The sequence below is a fragment of the Xenopus laevis genome, chromosome 1L, assembly GCF_017654675.1.
Source record: "Xenopus laevis strain J_2021 chromosome 1L, Xenopus_laevis_v10.1, whole genome shotgun sequence".
Classification (NCBI taxonomy): Eukaryota; Metazoa; Chordata; class Amphibia; order Anura; family Pipidae; genus Xenopus; species Xenopus laevis.
Window position 1 is genome coordinate 109,378,114 of NC_054371.1, and position 12,805 is coordinate 109,390,918.

Consider the following 12,805-nt stretch of genomic DNA (forward strand, 5'->3'; position numbering starts at 1 on the left):
TAATCCTGTTGAATATTTCCCAAGCTTAAAGTCTCTGTATACACTTAACCCTCCTTTAATTGTGAGCTCACCCAAAAGCAGTTCCTAAGAATCACATTTCATATATTTACACACAGAGAACAGAATGTTTACATCCATCCAACTGCCTCTTAGTGCCCCCCTCTCCACCCTCCAAGACACACCCTACCTCCTCCCGTTATGCCCCCTCCCCCATTACAGGAAGTGAGAAAAAAACCTACACAGAGACACATTATCAAGGGGAGGAGAAGGGAAGCAGAGTGATATAAACAAGTATCTAGTCACGCAATACCTGCTACTAGACAGACAAGCAAAATGGCAACATAAAGAACAGCCTGTAACAGATACTGCAGTCTGAGGTAATGTAAACCCAATTCAGGGAAGGATTTATTAAGTCAAACTTAAAACAAACCCTGCTGAAATGGTAAAACGATGTACAAAACATTGTGAGGCTGCGACAGAACAAGACACATCATCCAATAAAACAAATAAACTACTGTACAAAAATAAACACATTTGAGTATACACTGCTCCGAAATAAAACGAGGGAGGGCTTTAATTACATCTTCTCCCATAATGTAAATTCTGCCACGAAATACTGCATTTATACAATGGTGTCTATAATAGCCAGTCAAGTACTGAGGCATTCCAGACATGCATTAAGTTTATTTATACCTTGTTTTCTACACACAAACATACAGTTTGTACAGGTCAAAGGATTTTTTTTTTTGTTTCTTATAAACAGTAAGAATAAAAACATGAAGAGCAGCTCCTTATCCTACCTTCAGCACAAATCCAGTTCCCCTCCCCTCCCATCTGGATTACATCTGCTCTCTTCCCCCAGGCTTCTGGCTCCCCTCAGATCACATTTGTACTTAGTAAGACCTAACAACAAAGACCAGTCTTTCCAGCACATTATGTCCTTTGGCATTCAAACACTATCAACATACTGGATTATATGTATCCAGGGCTGGGCAAACTATACAAACGATTGTATACAGTTAGAATACTTAAGGAACAGTGGACCAAGAAAAACAAAAATAAACAAAACAGAAGCTTGCTTATACAAGGCAATTTTATTTTAGTAGTTTAAGCTTAATTTGACTATAATCAAATGATTATACACTTACTGAATAATATTCTCCATAGTGAAGGGTAAAAAGGCATTACATAAGCTTACACACAAGTGAGGCAGAGAACTATGATGGCCAGATTGGGGAGGAAGAGTATGTATGTCAGCATGACTGTAGGAAACAGTAGCCAATGAGGTAATGCTTCCGGGTGCAGGCACCTCAGGCAGAAGGGCAGCAGTGGAGGAGCGGATTATCGACAGAAACGCAGGCCAAGATCCAACTTGTCTGGCCCTAGTCTTATAGAACAAGGTTACTTTCAGCAGTCTGAAAAAATCTGCAAAATTCCCTTTTATTGACTTGAAACACACTATGGACAAGCTCTGGTTCCGACAGGCGTTTCGTATTTGAGTCAATAAGACAAGGGACAATTCGAAATGCTTTTCATGGCTTGTGGAAAGCCAACAGCATGCGATCAGCCTAAACTTTACCAGATGCTAGTTCAATTTATATACAGTCAACAAACTCATGGCTAGACTGCCCTGTTGCAATGTAACAAAATCTCAGAAAATTATTATTTGAGGAATTGTGGCATTAAGGAAAAACTCGCTCACTGGTCAAAAAAACACCCTAAATCCTCAAGGTCCTATTGAGGATAATGCAAAGTCAAAAGGAATAAATTAAAGGTGTATTTTAAGACCAATGTATTCAAAAAAAAATAAAAAAAAAAAAAAAATGTTTAGGGTGTGAGTTATAGTCCTCCAATTCATTAAATTAGTGTAGGGAACAAAGCACTTCTCTCAGTGGATTATCAAGCTAATTTGTATAAGGCTGTAGATGAAAAACGGGTTTCCAAAAGGATTTGTTGGGGCATCCCCCACTCCCTCTTTTTTTCCAGCTGTAAATGCCCCCAAAATAATTGAATTGATCTCACAGATCCTGCGTTCTGGTCTTTCCTCGAAGGCACAGACTTTTAGTGATAACCAGCCTTGTTTTCTCCACTTTGCAGGTACCTTTTTCGGCCCAAGATCCAAGATGGCGCCTGGTTCACTTCAGCGCGTTTTCCACTGTGGAGCGCAATTCTCAGAATCTCCTCTTGACTTCCACTGTTTTAGCGATTTTCATGGTCTTCACGATTCAACTGTTCACAAAGTACCGGCAAACTGCGGATTTTCACTGCTTGATAAAGCCCTATAGAGGCGAAACGTGTTGCAGCACCCAGGTGGCGTCACTCCTTAGGTTGGATTATTATTTTTTGTCTTTTTACCCCAATATCGAAAAAATCTCGAAAAACTGCAGTTTGGCGGTACTTCGTGAACTGTTAAACCGAGAAAAATCGGTAAAACTATAGAAATTTTGAGGATATTCGGAGAATTGCGCTCCTCAGTGGAACGCATGCGCTGAAGTGAACCAGGCGCCATCATGGATCTTCAGGAAAAAGGTACCTGCAAAGTGGAGAAATCGTGAACAGGCTGGTTAGCAATAAAAGTCTGTGCCTGGAAAGACCGGAACGCAGGCTCTAGTGAGATCAATCCAATTATTTTGGGGGGCATTTACAGCTAAAAAAAAAAAAAAGAGGGAGTTGGGGACGCCCCAACAAATCCCTTTGGAAAACCATTTTTCATCTACAGCCTTATACAAATTAGCTTGATAATCCACTGAGAGAAGTACCTTGTACCTATTTACCGAATTGGACGACTATAACTCAACACAGAAAAACTTTTCCAAGTTGGAGAACTTTAACTCACAGCCTTCCTTGCTATTTCACAATTGGGGCAAGCACCTATCATAACCTAGGAGTATATATTGTATTAATAAAATTTAAACGAGCGACTACCCACCTTGAGTAACTTGATAATTGTTTTTATGTAATTTTACTGATTATCTATTTATTGTGTTTCCTGGCAGGCCAGCTTTTAAGAATTCTGTTTGTTAAATAAATTATATATATGAATTATATATATGTTTTTTGAATACATTGGTCTTAAAATACACCTTTCATTTATTCCTTTAAAATCTCAGAAAACAAACCAGAATCTTAGAGGGAAGCCAGCAGGTACTCACCTGCTTGAATTGCTCCTCATATGTCCAGTCTCCATGATCTTGCAGTTGTGGGTGTCCTGAGAGAGGGAGCCCTGTGCGCTCTGCTCCTAGAGAACGCTGGGATGGAAATGTCTGTTGACTAGATTGCTTGGGGGGCAATGTAGACCCCTTGCCCACCCTGCCAGCCTCATTCATTCCCATTCCTTCCTCCATGTCCTCATAATCTTCTTCCTCTGCTTCATCCTCAAAATCGTCCTCATCCCATTTGCCCTTCCTAAAAAAAAAAATGAAACAGCAGGAGGTGAGGACCTATTTACTATATCATTCCGACTGCACAATTAACATCAGGTGAAGAAGACAGCTCCACAAATGTTTAAAGTTTAATGTCACAAATGTTTATTTTAAAAAAATGCTAAAGGCAAATATACACAATTATACAATGTGTAGACAATCTGTAATCTGTAAGATTTGGGGACTTTTTGATCTATCCACTAGTTAAGGCTCTTTTAACTAATCAAGTTGTGATACCATCCAAATTATTTTCCATTCTGTTTGTGTAAATAACAGAGTTAACATCCTACCATAGTCAAAATCTACCGGGTTGCTTGCAAAGACATTGCAACCCAATATAGGAAAAAAATTTAAAAATTACACAGTGCGAAGTCTCTGTTACTCACTGGTTCTCACCTAAACCAAACAAAAAGAGTCTGGTATTCCAGGCGATAATATCAACAGCAGTTACACATGGCTTTTCTTAAGCACTGCAGTTTCATAACTACAACAGGAAATTATCCTTTTGCGAACATTAGCAACTTGGCATTGGCAGTGTGAATCAAGATGATGCCACTTCTAGCTACTTATCTCTTTGAGGTTTGTAACCGCTGAATGCCTGCCAATAATTGCAGGCCTGCTGCCAGCTTCTGGCACGCACTGTAATACCAGTTCATACAAGGGACAAATTAAGCAATGAAGGAACTGAAATCAACACTTAACTCTTTCAATCTGCAGCAAGTCGCCAATGAATCAGTCAGTATACTATAATTTTAGATATCTACATATAGATCCAAGTATAGATCCATTTGTTTGCAAAAGAGGAAGTGAAAAAAAGATGCACAATACAATGACACATAACCAAGTTATAAGAGAATGTACTAGAGAATAAGACAAATCAGAGATGTGTCACTATCTGAGAACAGTATATTGACAACTTACACAGTTAAAACTGAAATGGTTCCTAGTCACCAAATCAATCGTGAGTGGCAGCTCCACAATTGAAGGTCACAACTGTTTTTGCCCACTGGAAACCGTGAGTTTAGACCACCATGGAACACACGTGCTGCACAATGCTGCCTGTGGCAGAGAATTATCTAGGTCAGTGATATAATATTGGGGCCCTTTAGCTTTGGATTCCAGTATCTGCTATTCACAGTTTCATGAAGTAGGCAGATGCAGTATACATCAATGGTAATCATGATTGTCTTGACATCTCCATTTCACAACTTACACTGCTTTCAACAAAGATCTAAACATTCCATAATAAAATGGTAAACAAAGCCTTGGGGGTTTTAAAACAAACTACACTTAATTAATTATCAGCAAATAAAACAAAACATTTTCTAGAATCTGAATGGAGATTACTAAAATGTTAGGTATTAAATCTAAAACACAGGTAGGATGGGGGCGGTGGCTGAAATAACAGTTTTATTATATTAAAGGGATACCATCATGGGAAAAATGTTTTTTTCAAAATGCATCATTTAATAGTGCTGCTCCAGCAGAATTCTCCACTAAAATCTGTTTCTTAGAAAGATTTCTCTATATTTAATTTTGAAATCAGACATGGGGCTAGACATATTGTCAGTTTCCCAGCTGCCCCTAGTCATGTGACTTGTGCTCTGATAAACTTCAGTCACACTTTACTGCAAGTTGGAGTGATATCACCCCCCTCAGCAGCCTTAAGATGGCCATAGACACAAAGATCTGATCTCCCAACCAGCCACTAACCATTCAGATCAAAGTCTTACCATTCCGAGCAAATAAAGTAGTAAAAGAACAGATCAGCCAATGTACTACCTCTGACAGCAATCGTACGATAGTTATGTCTGACAAAGCTAGTGACAGTCTCCCACTGAAAATCGTACGATCGGCAATACATGCAGAGATATTATCGGCAGCCGACAGAAATTTTCTAATCGACCAAACGACCGATCTCCCCCAGACAAAAAATGTCGGGACTCTCCACACACAGTCCGAAAATCGTACGAATCCACGATTCGTACGATCAGATCGTTGCGTCTATGGCCAGCTTAACAACAAAACAATGGGAAGGTAACCAGATAGCAGCCCTCTAACAAAAGATAACAGCTGCCTGGTAGATCCAAGAACAGCACTCAATAGTAAAATCCAGGTCCCACTGCAACACATTCAGTTACATTGAGTAGGAGAAACAACAGCCTGCCAGAAAGCAGTTTCATCCTAAGTGCTTTCTTTCTGAAAGCACATGACCAGGCAAAATGACCAGAGATGGCTGCCTACACACCAATATTACAACTAAAAATATATATACTTGCTGGTTCAGGAATGAAATGTTATATTGGAGAGTGAATTATTTGCAGTATAAACAGTGTAATTTAGAATTAAAAACGACATCATAAAAATCATGACAGAATCCCTTTAAGAAGTTAAAGGCAATGGAAATGTAGAATCGCTGCCAAGGTTTAAGGCTAAGACGCCAGAATAATATGGCAGTTCTCACAGGAAAAGTACCTCTGGCTGGTGCATTTTTTTTTTTGTTTAAGAAAAGCCCAGGGTAGGAAGTAAGTGACTCGAATCATTAAGACTTGCCAACTCCCACTCCCAGTGACTACCTTTCCTAAAGTTGTTAACCAACAGAACGATTTCTTCTACAGAAAGGCAGTATACCCCCTTGTTCAGCAAATAGGGCTTGTGCTCAACATACTTTTCTTCTATAGTTTTAAACATTCTGTGGTTTATTATTTCTCAAGTGTAACATGGCAAACAGGAAACCTGAAGCTACACCATGTTTGGTCCTTGCAAGGTAGATAATTCAATTACCAGCACACAAATGTCCTGTGTGGATGGATTAGTGTGTGCACTAGCAATCTATTTACTAAGCATCAAACCAAATGACCAATGATTTCTCTGTTTTAAGTAAGGATGGCTATGTCCACATGTTTTGTCAGTATAGTGTGGTACAGCAGACTGGTAGCAACGTCTCAACAAGTCATTCCAGCACACAGAAAAGGGGTCAATGTTTAAGCCCGCCTCCCCCTAAAAACATCCTTCTAGAAGAATTTCCATGGAGGTGCAGATTATAAAATCAGGTTGATTTTCTTATATTTGTGTTTTTTAGGCTATTTAAGCTTAACTTTAATGTTGCATATAGTTCTCCCTTTATCATCAGAAGTATAAAGGTCACTAACTTATTGAGGGTGTACCTGATCCCTAAACAAATGACAGGGCAATGACCCAACAGAGCTAGGTGGACAAATAATTCAGGTAAACATTATCACGCAATGCACACAGACGTGCAAAGCTACATACATGTGCAGAGCCCTAAGGGCAGAGACACACGGTCAGATTCGGGGAGATCAGTTGCCCGCCGACAAATCTTTTCTTATTCGGGGTGACTGATCTCCCCGAACTGCCTTCTTGCCGGCTATAATGAAAATCGCCAGGGGGGGTGGCACTTGGGAGCGTTTCGTTTTCTGAAGTCACCCGAAGTTTCATAGCGAGACAACTTCGGAAAACGAAGCACTCCAAGTGCCAGGAAAGGCAGAGGGAAGGCAGTTCAGTGAGATTAGTCGCTACGAACAAGAGGAAATTTGTCGCCTGCCGACTAATCTCCCCGAATCTGACCATGTGTCTCTGCCCTAAAGGCTCTTGACACAACAAAAGCAATGCAAAGAAAATCTCTTCTTCAAGAAGGGGGGGGGGGGAAGAGAAAAAAAAAACAACTCACAGATCTTCCTCCTCTGAGGCCATATCCTGGTACCGTTCACTTTCCCCATCCCTCTCTTTTTCATCCTCCTCATCAGATGGCATACTTTCCCCATCGTCCTCTTCTTCCTCAGAAGCAGCTGGACTAGGCTGTTGGCTAAGTCCAGCAGCAGCTGCCCTCATGGCAGCCAGAGCTGCTGCCTGTGCCCGCTGGATTTTTAAGGCCTCTGGCTCTGCTTCCTCACTTCCATTGCCAGGGTAGCCTACTGATGGTTGTGTGCGGCCTTCAGATGTGTCCTGCTGAAGCTGCCTGGCTTCCAGCTCCTGCTGTAATCGTGCCCGCTGCTGCCGCTGGAGGGTCTCCATCACCGCTTGCAGCTTCATGGCGCGGTGGGGCAGGCGAGCGGGGACACGCGCTGGCTCCTCCACCTTCTGAGATGTTAAAGGACACTCTGGCAGAGATCTTTGGATTTTGTAAGGGAAGTCACAAGATATTGGGGGTTTTCAGCTTAAAGTCAGAAATTTCGGCATGGCACAGGCTCCACACTTCAGGATAATTTGTGTGTTGTCTAATGAGTTTTAGGACTTAGGACTACACCACGTGAGCTCAAGCGGATGCCTAGGAAAAAATCCAAAAAGAAAAAAAAGAAAAAGTCACTGAAAGTGCTTTCAATAAAATTAAGATACAGCAGAGCTTCCTGTGCCATATAGCTGCACCATCTGTCACTCAAATACATACACAATAGGGCAGTGGTTCCTGTGGGGATGACATAACCCAGGGGGGCTCAGAGTCTTGGGGGGTGGGGTCAGTCTTGACGGTCAGTTAGAAAATTATTTGGGCAGAATGCTTTTCTAGATGCTCCTGGAAGTTTATCTTGAAGTTCAAGATCCAGGCTGAGCACAAATTAGTTCCAAGAATTTCTAGAACATATGGCTGAATAACTGATAAAGCAATGTTTTCATGCATGTTTACGCATTTTATGACTGGGGGCTAATCAACATAAGGCCTCAAAGGAGGGTTTTAGCAGAATGTAAGTGAAAACTAGCACTATAGTGATGAATATATAGGTATATAATAGAGCAGGGCATCTTGTGTAGCAGAAAAAGTGCATTAGTGCTCAAAATCATGCCACATAAAAATGTAATATGCAAAAAAAGGATCATATTAATATGGGATTCAGACAAATGTTTTGTGTCAGTTCAAGTCTGTGGAGTGCTAAGAGAGTAAATTATACTGCCTTGCAATTTTAAAAGGTTAACTGATAAATAACATAAGCTAAAGTCTATATATATAACACTATATTAGTGATATGCATATGTGTCTGTCACTTGTGCTTCTTCAGTTCTATCCTATTTTATTATTTTTTTTACTATTTGCTCTGATAAAATGCACAGCTTCCATTATACATACTATCTATAATATGTAAACACACACAGATATATAGAACGCATACTACACATCTATAAAGTCATTTATAAACGTATGTAAAGTGTAAAGCTGGTATACAATACATTCCACATTTACATTAATAGTCTACGGCAAAGACCTAATTATAAAAGACTTGCATTTTTTTTAAATTCCCAACTCCTATAAAATGATAAACATTATTTCACACCTCTATGCATGATGTAGAAAAATTCTACGGCGTTAAAAACGATTTGGCTCTCAACACTGCTTACTACACAACTTTTTTTTCACACGGCTACACATACGCATTGTATCATAACAGTCTTCTAAATACACGTGACTTTACACAGCGTACCGTCTTACTTAAGTGTCGATAGTTGGTGTATGACAGTTTAGCTTTTAACAAACCTTTGTACACAAACATACACCCTGTTTTTTTTTTTTTAAATTACACAATCTACATTCATACTATTTGCCGCTGTTTGGGCTGTACACTTAACATGTATTTTTCTGAAGGTTACATTTTATAGCCCTTATGCTGCTCAATGGAAACCATTCACCAAAAGAGGAGGAAAGACAGCAAATGTGCCAGTGCATTTCCTGCCCTAAGAGGAAGGACATACATCACTGGGGACAGCTTAACAGGATGATTCACTCAACCTTTTCACTGCCTATTCACGCTGCAATCATGAGCTTCAATGGCAACAGACAAGTAGAACTTTCTATATATTTAGCACTTTGCTTCTTTCAGTGGATAGATTACACTACTTTGCAGTGCAATTAACACTCATAATAAGCTAGGTAAATATTCTAACATTTATAAACCTCTACAGACAAGACACCATAAAACAACAGGAGCCAGAGGCCAAGAGTTACAGCCCGTAATCCCTGTCCCACAGGACATATAGCAACCCCGTTCCCCATGAACCCCTAGAAAGTCCCTTCACTGACCTAAGAAGCAGATCCGGACGCTGGGTGTGTAAAGAGGAGAGAGAGAGAGAGATCACACACTGGGTGTGCAGAGATTAAACAAATACACCAACTGGAGGCTGGGTGGGAGGCCTGGGTGGGAATTAATGGAGGGAGGGGCAGTGCCTCCCCTCCCCCCCCATGGACATTAGCTCTTAATTATCTAAGCAGATAGGCAGGATTAACCCACGGCCTGCTGAAATATTCAGCATGACACTGCGGTGAAACAAGACTATAAATTGGAAGAGGGGAAAAACACACACACGGTTCCAGTTAATCCTACACTGGTAAATGGCTCAACAACTGCAGATAAATACATTAGCAGCTTGATGCAGGAAAAATGCAAGTTAACATCAGCATACAACACAGCTAAATACGGTAAATGAAAGGCACCCTTGGCCTTATGTGTGTACTTTCCAACAATTAACTTATTCACAAGGCCTCTCATGCCAAATGCAACAATGTCACAATTGTTTGAATCAATGCTGAATTGAATCGAATTCATACCTTGATATAAAAGCCTTTAAGAAATCTTTAAAGAGCAAATGCAGGAGCCAAGTGGGAATTCTAATGACTGCTCAGACCTCCTCCACAGTGAGTGCATAGTTTCAGAAAAGTTGCATACGACCTGCCAGATCTATTTACAGTTCATTAAGGTTTCCTGGTTACTCAGCTGCACACTGAGCATGGTCTGATACTGAATTAGTTAATACAGCAGCTGTAGGGCCCCTCCACCCCTTAGCTCCTGAAGGCTTCCTGGGAGGAGGAATACATGAAGGGGGAGAGGGGACACTCCCTAAAGTGTGTCTGTACATAGGGTCAGTGCTCCTGTGCTCCACAATGGGAGGTTTGTGTTAAGACACGAGACTGTGTATCAATGCAAGGCATTAGTATAATATGTATAAAAGCTTCATGCTAATAATGCAAGGGGCAGTAGACCTGCAACGCTAAACTGGGAGAAGTGCTGCTTAAATAGCTAAAAAGAAACCATAAGAAAATCAACCTGATGTTAACTTCTCTCTCATCTGTAAATAACAGCAAGCTTTCTTTGTTTAAACTTAATGGGAATGTAATGTCATTCCATTAAGTTAAGGGAGTCTGATAGAATCCCTAAAAACAGGCAACTTTTCAATATACATGCATTATTTTATTCTTACTGTTGATGAAATGATCAATCCGCTTTCCTCTGCAGGCACAGGCAGCCTCAGTGAGCTCCAAGCTTCCTTTCTGCTGTAACCTGATCCCTCTCTTACGGCTCAGTCCCATGTGTGCAGCAGGAGCCAATCAGAGGCAAGCATGCTCATCGCTCCCTGTGTATTTTCTGTTCCAATGGGCTCTGACTGCAATGAGAGATAGGGACAGCCGGCGACAGCATAAGTTCTTGAACAGCTGAACAAAAAACCTAGGCATGGTTAGGGTGAGACAGGCTAAAAGGATCCAAAAAGACCTTCACATGCAGCATACAGCCTTCTCAAAACAGAAGCTATTTATTTGCCTTGAGTCATATACATACCACTGCATTAATATAAAAAATTAGGTTTTAACTCTCCCATAAGGCATTATAGGCAGAGACATGCAAATCACTCCTTTATGTCACTTCTGCCAACTATGAATCAAGAACTGCTGGTTATATAGCACAGATACAGCCTAATAGTTCAGAGCCATATATCCAAACTTGCCAACAGCCTGTTTCGATCTAGTTAGATCTCAGGGCAAGAAACTGAAACGTCTTCTGAGGGGGTAGGAAATGTGGAGCAGCGAAGGAAAGAATCTAGCCTGGTTAGGGTGAGGCGGGCAAAAAGGAGCCAAAAAGCCCTTCACGTGCAAAACATGCAGCATAACTCATACCTCCCAACTGTCCCGTTTTTAGAGGGACAGTCCCTCTTTTGACAGCTCAACCCACAGTCCCTCATTTGTACTGAAAAGTCCCGTTTTACAATGCACTGAACAGCCGGAAAAAGAAACAAAGTTTCTAACTTAATTGGCTTTTGGCAGAAAGCCCAGAACAGCCACAGCAGTAGATAAGATACTTTTGTAACAATTTTGAGATACGCTAATAAGTAATTGTCACAATATAAGATAACAGGTCCCTTGGGAAAAGTTAGACTCACAGCTTAAAGGGCAATTCACCTTCATTAGCAAAACTGTAATGGGAAACTGGAAAAAAAACACAGAAATATGTTCAAACTTTCATAACCTGCCAAATGTAAAATGAACATGGTAATTAGGGGGTGTGGCCACAAAAATGGGAATGGTCAAAAAATTGCCAAGCTACGAACGTCATCTTATTTTTACCCTCTTTTTATTTCCAAAATGTTGGAAGGTATGCATAAATCCTTTTGAAAACAGAAGGTATTTACAGTAAGGCTGACTGAAGCTGCCTAGTTAGAGCTGAAGACATTGGGGCACATTTATAAACAGTGGGCAAATTTGCACCTGGGCAGTAACCAATAGCAACCAATCAGTGACTAGCTTTTTCCAGCCAGCTGCAGGTTGAGCACTGAAAGCAATCATCATTTAGACTTTACATCCCCTTTAATATGTGCAATTAACTAAAGGGAATTAACAGATGACTTATACAGGGGGAAACTTTCAATGATCATCCTCAAAAACTTAAATTGCTACTTTTCTTCAAATCCATTACCAGCCTGAGTGTGACAAAGGTTAAGTTATTGTGCATAGAGATAAAAGTTAGCTTTACATGTTTGGACATTTGGTCAGGGGTGTAGTTATAGATCAGGGGCTTAAATATAGATGGAATAGAGCATGTGGTTGCAGAAGGGCCCAGGAGTGTAGACTAAGGCCATATTTAATTAAGTTTTATTATATCTTGGTAAAATTTAGCAACTTAGTAATATTTTGGGACCCTAAATGGAATTTGCCTAGTAACATCTAGTTAGTTATGTTGCTGCTATAAAGGAAGAAGAGCCTGTAACAATTGCAGGGTCCAGTGGGTTCAGGGCTGCTCCTGCCACGAGGCAAGGTGAGAACCATGCCTCAGGCGGCAGAGAGTGGCCACTTTCAAGGGGCAGCAAAAAGCCACCTCTTGTAACTTTAAGAGCCAAATTTCGGCTTCACTAGTGCAGAGAGGGATACTGTGCTCATCGCACTAGCGATGTGGCCCCCATTGCCCCTGCTCCAACATTAATATTGAAGCGCAGAACGGGGGGGGCGGCCCTGAAACGCCCCTGCAGTGGGGCCCTGATTGATAAGCAATTTCAGCATATATTTAGGAAAAATGTATAATACCCAAAGCTTAGAAGCAGTAGAATATATTTTCTTTGGATGCCCAGTAAGTTCTAATCATGTCCCTGGTAATGGTCCATGTGAAACAAGC

General features: G+C 40.8%; 1 protein-coding gene across 3 annotated transcripts in view; it reads right to left on the reverse strand.

Moving 5' to 3' along the window:
- The window catches only part of arid3a.L (AT-rich interaction domain 3A L homeolog), a 40,180-nt gene extending 29,354 nt beyond the window's left edge, over nt 1–10,826 (reverse strand). The window contains exons 1-3 of one of the 3 annotated variants that reach the window (XM_018225206.2): nt 10,626–10,826; nt 7,114–7,710; nt 3,153–3,405 (exon numbers count right to left, since the gene is read on the reverse strand). In XM_018225206.2, the coding sequence (XP_018080695.1) occupies nt 3,153–3,405; nt 7,114–7,475 (615 nt within the window). In that variant the 5' untranslated portion in view covers nt 7,476–7,710; nt 10,626–10,826. Of the gene's footprint in view, nt 1–3,152; nt 3,406–7,113; nt 7,711–9,450; nt 9,603–9,975; nt 10,169–10,625 lie in introns of those variants that run through there. The other 2 variants (XM_018225214.2, XM_018225198.2) reach the window with 2 other exon arrangements.
- Between the last annotated feature and the right edge of the window lie 1,979 nt (nt 10,827–12,805).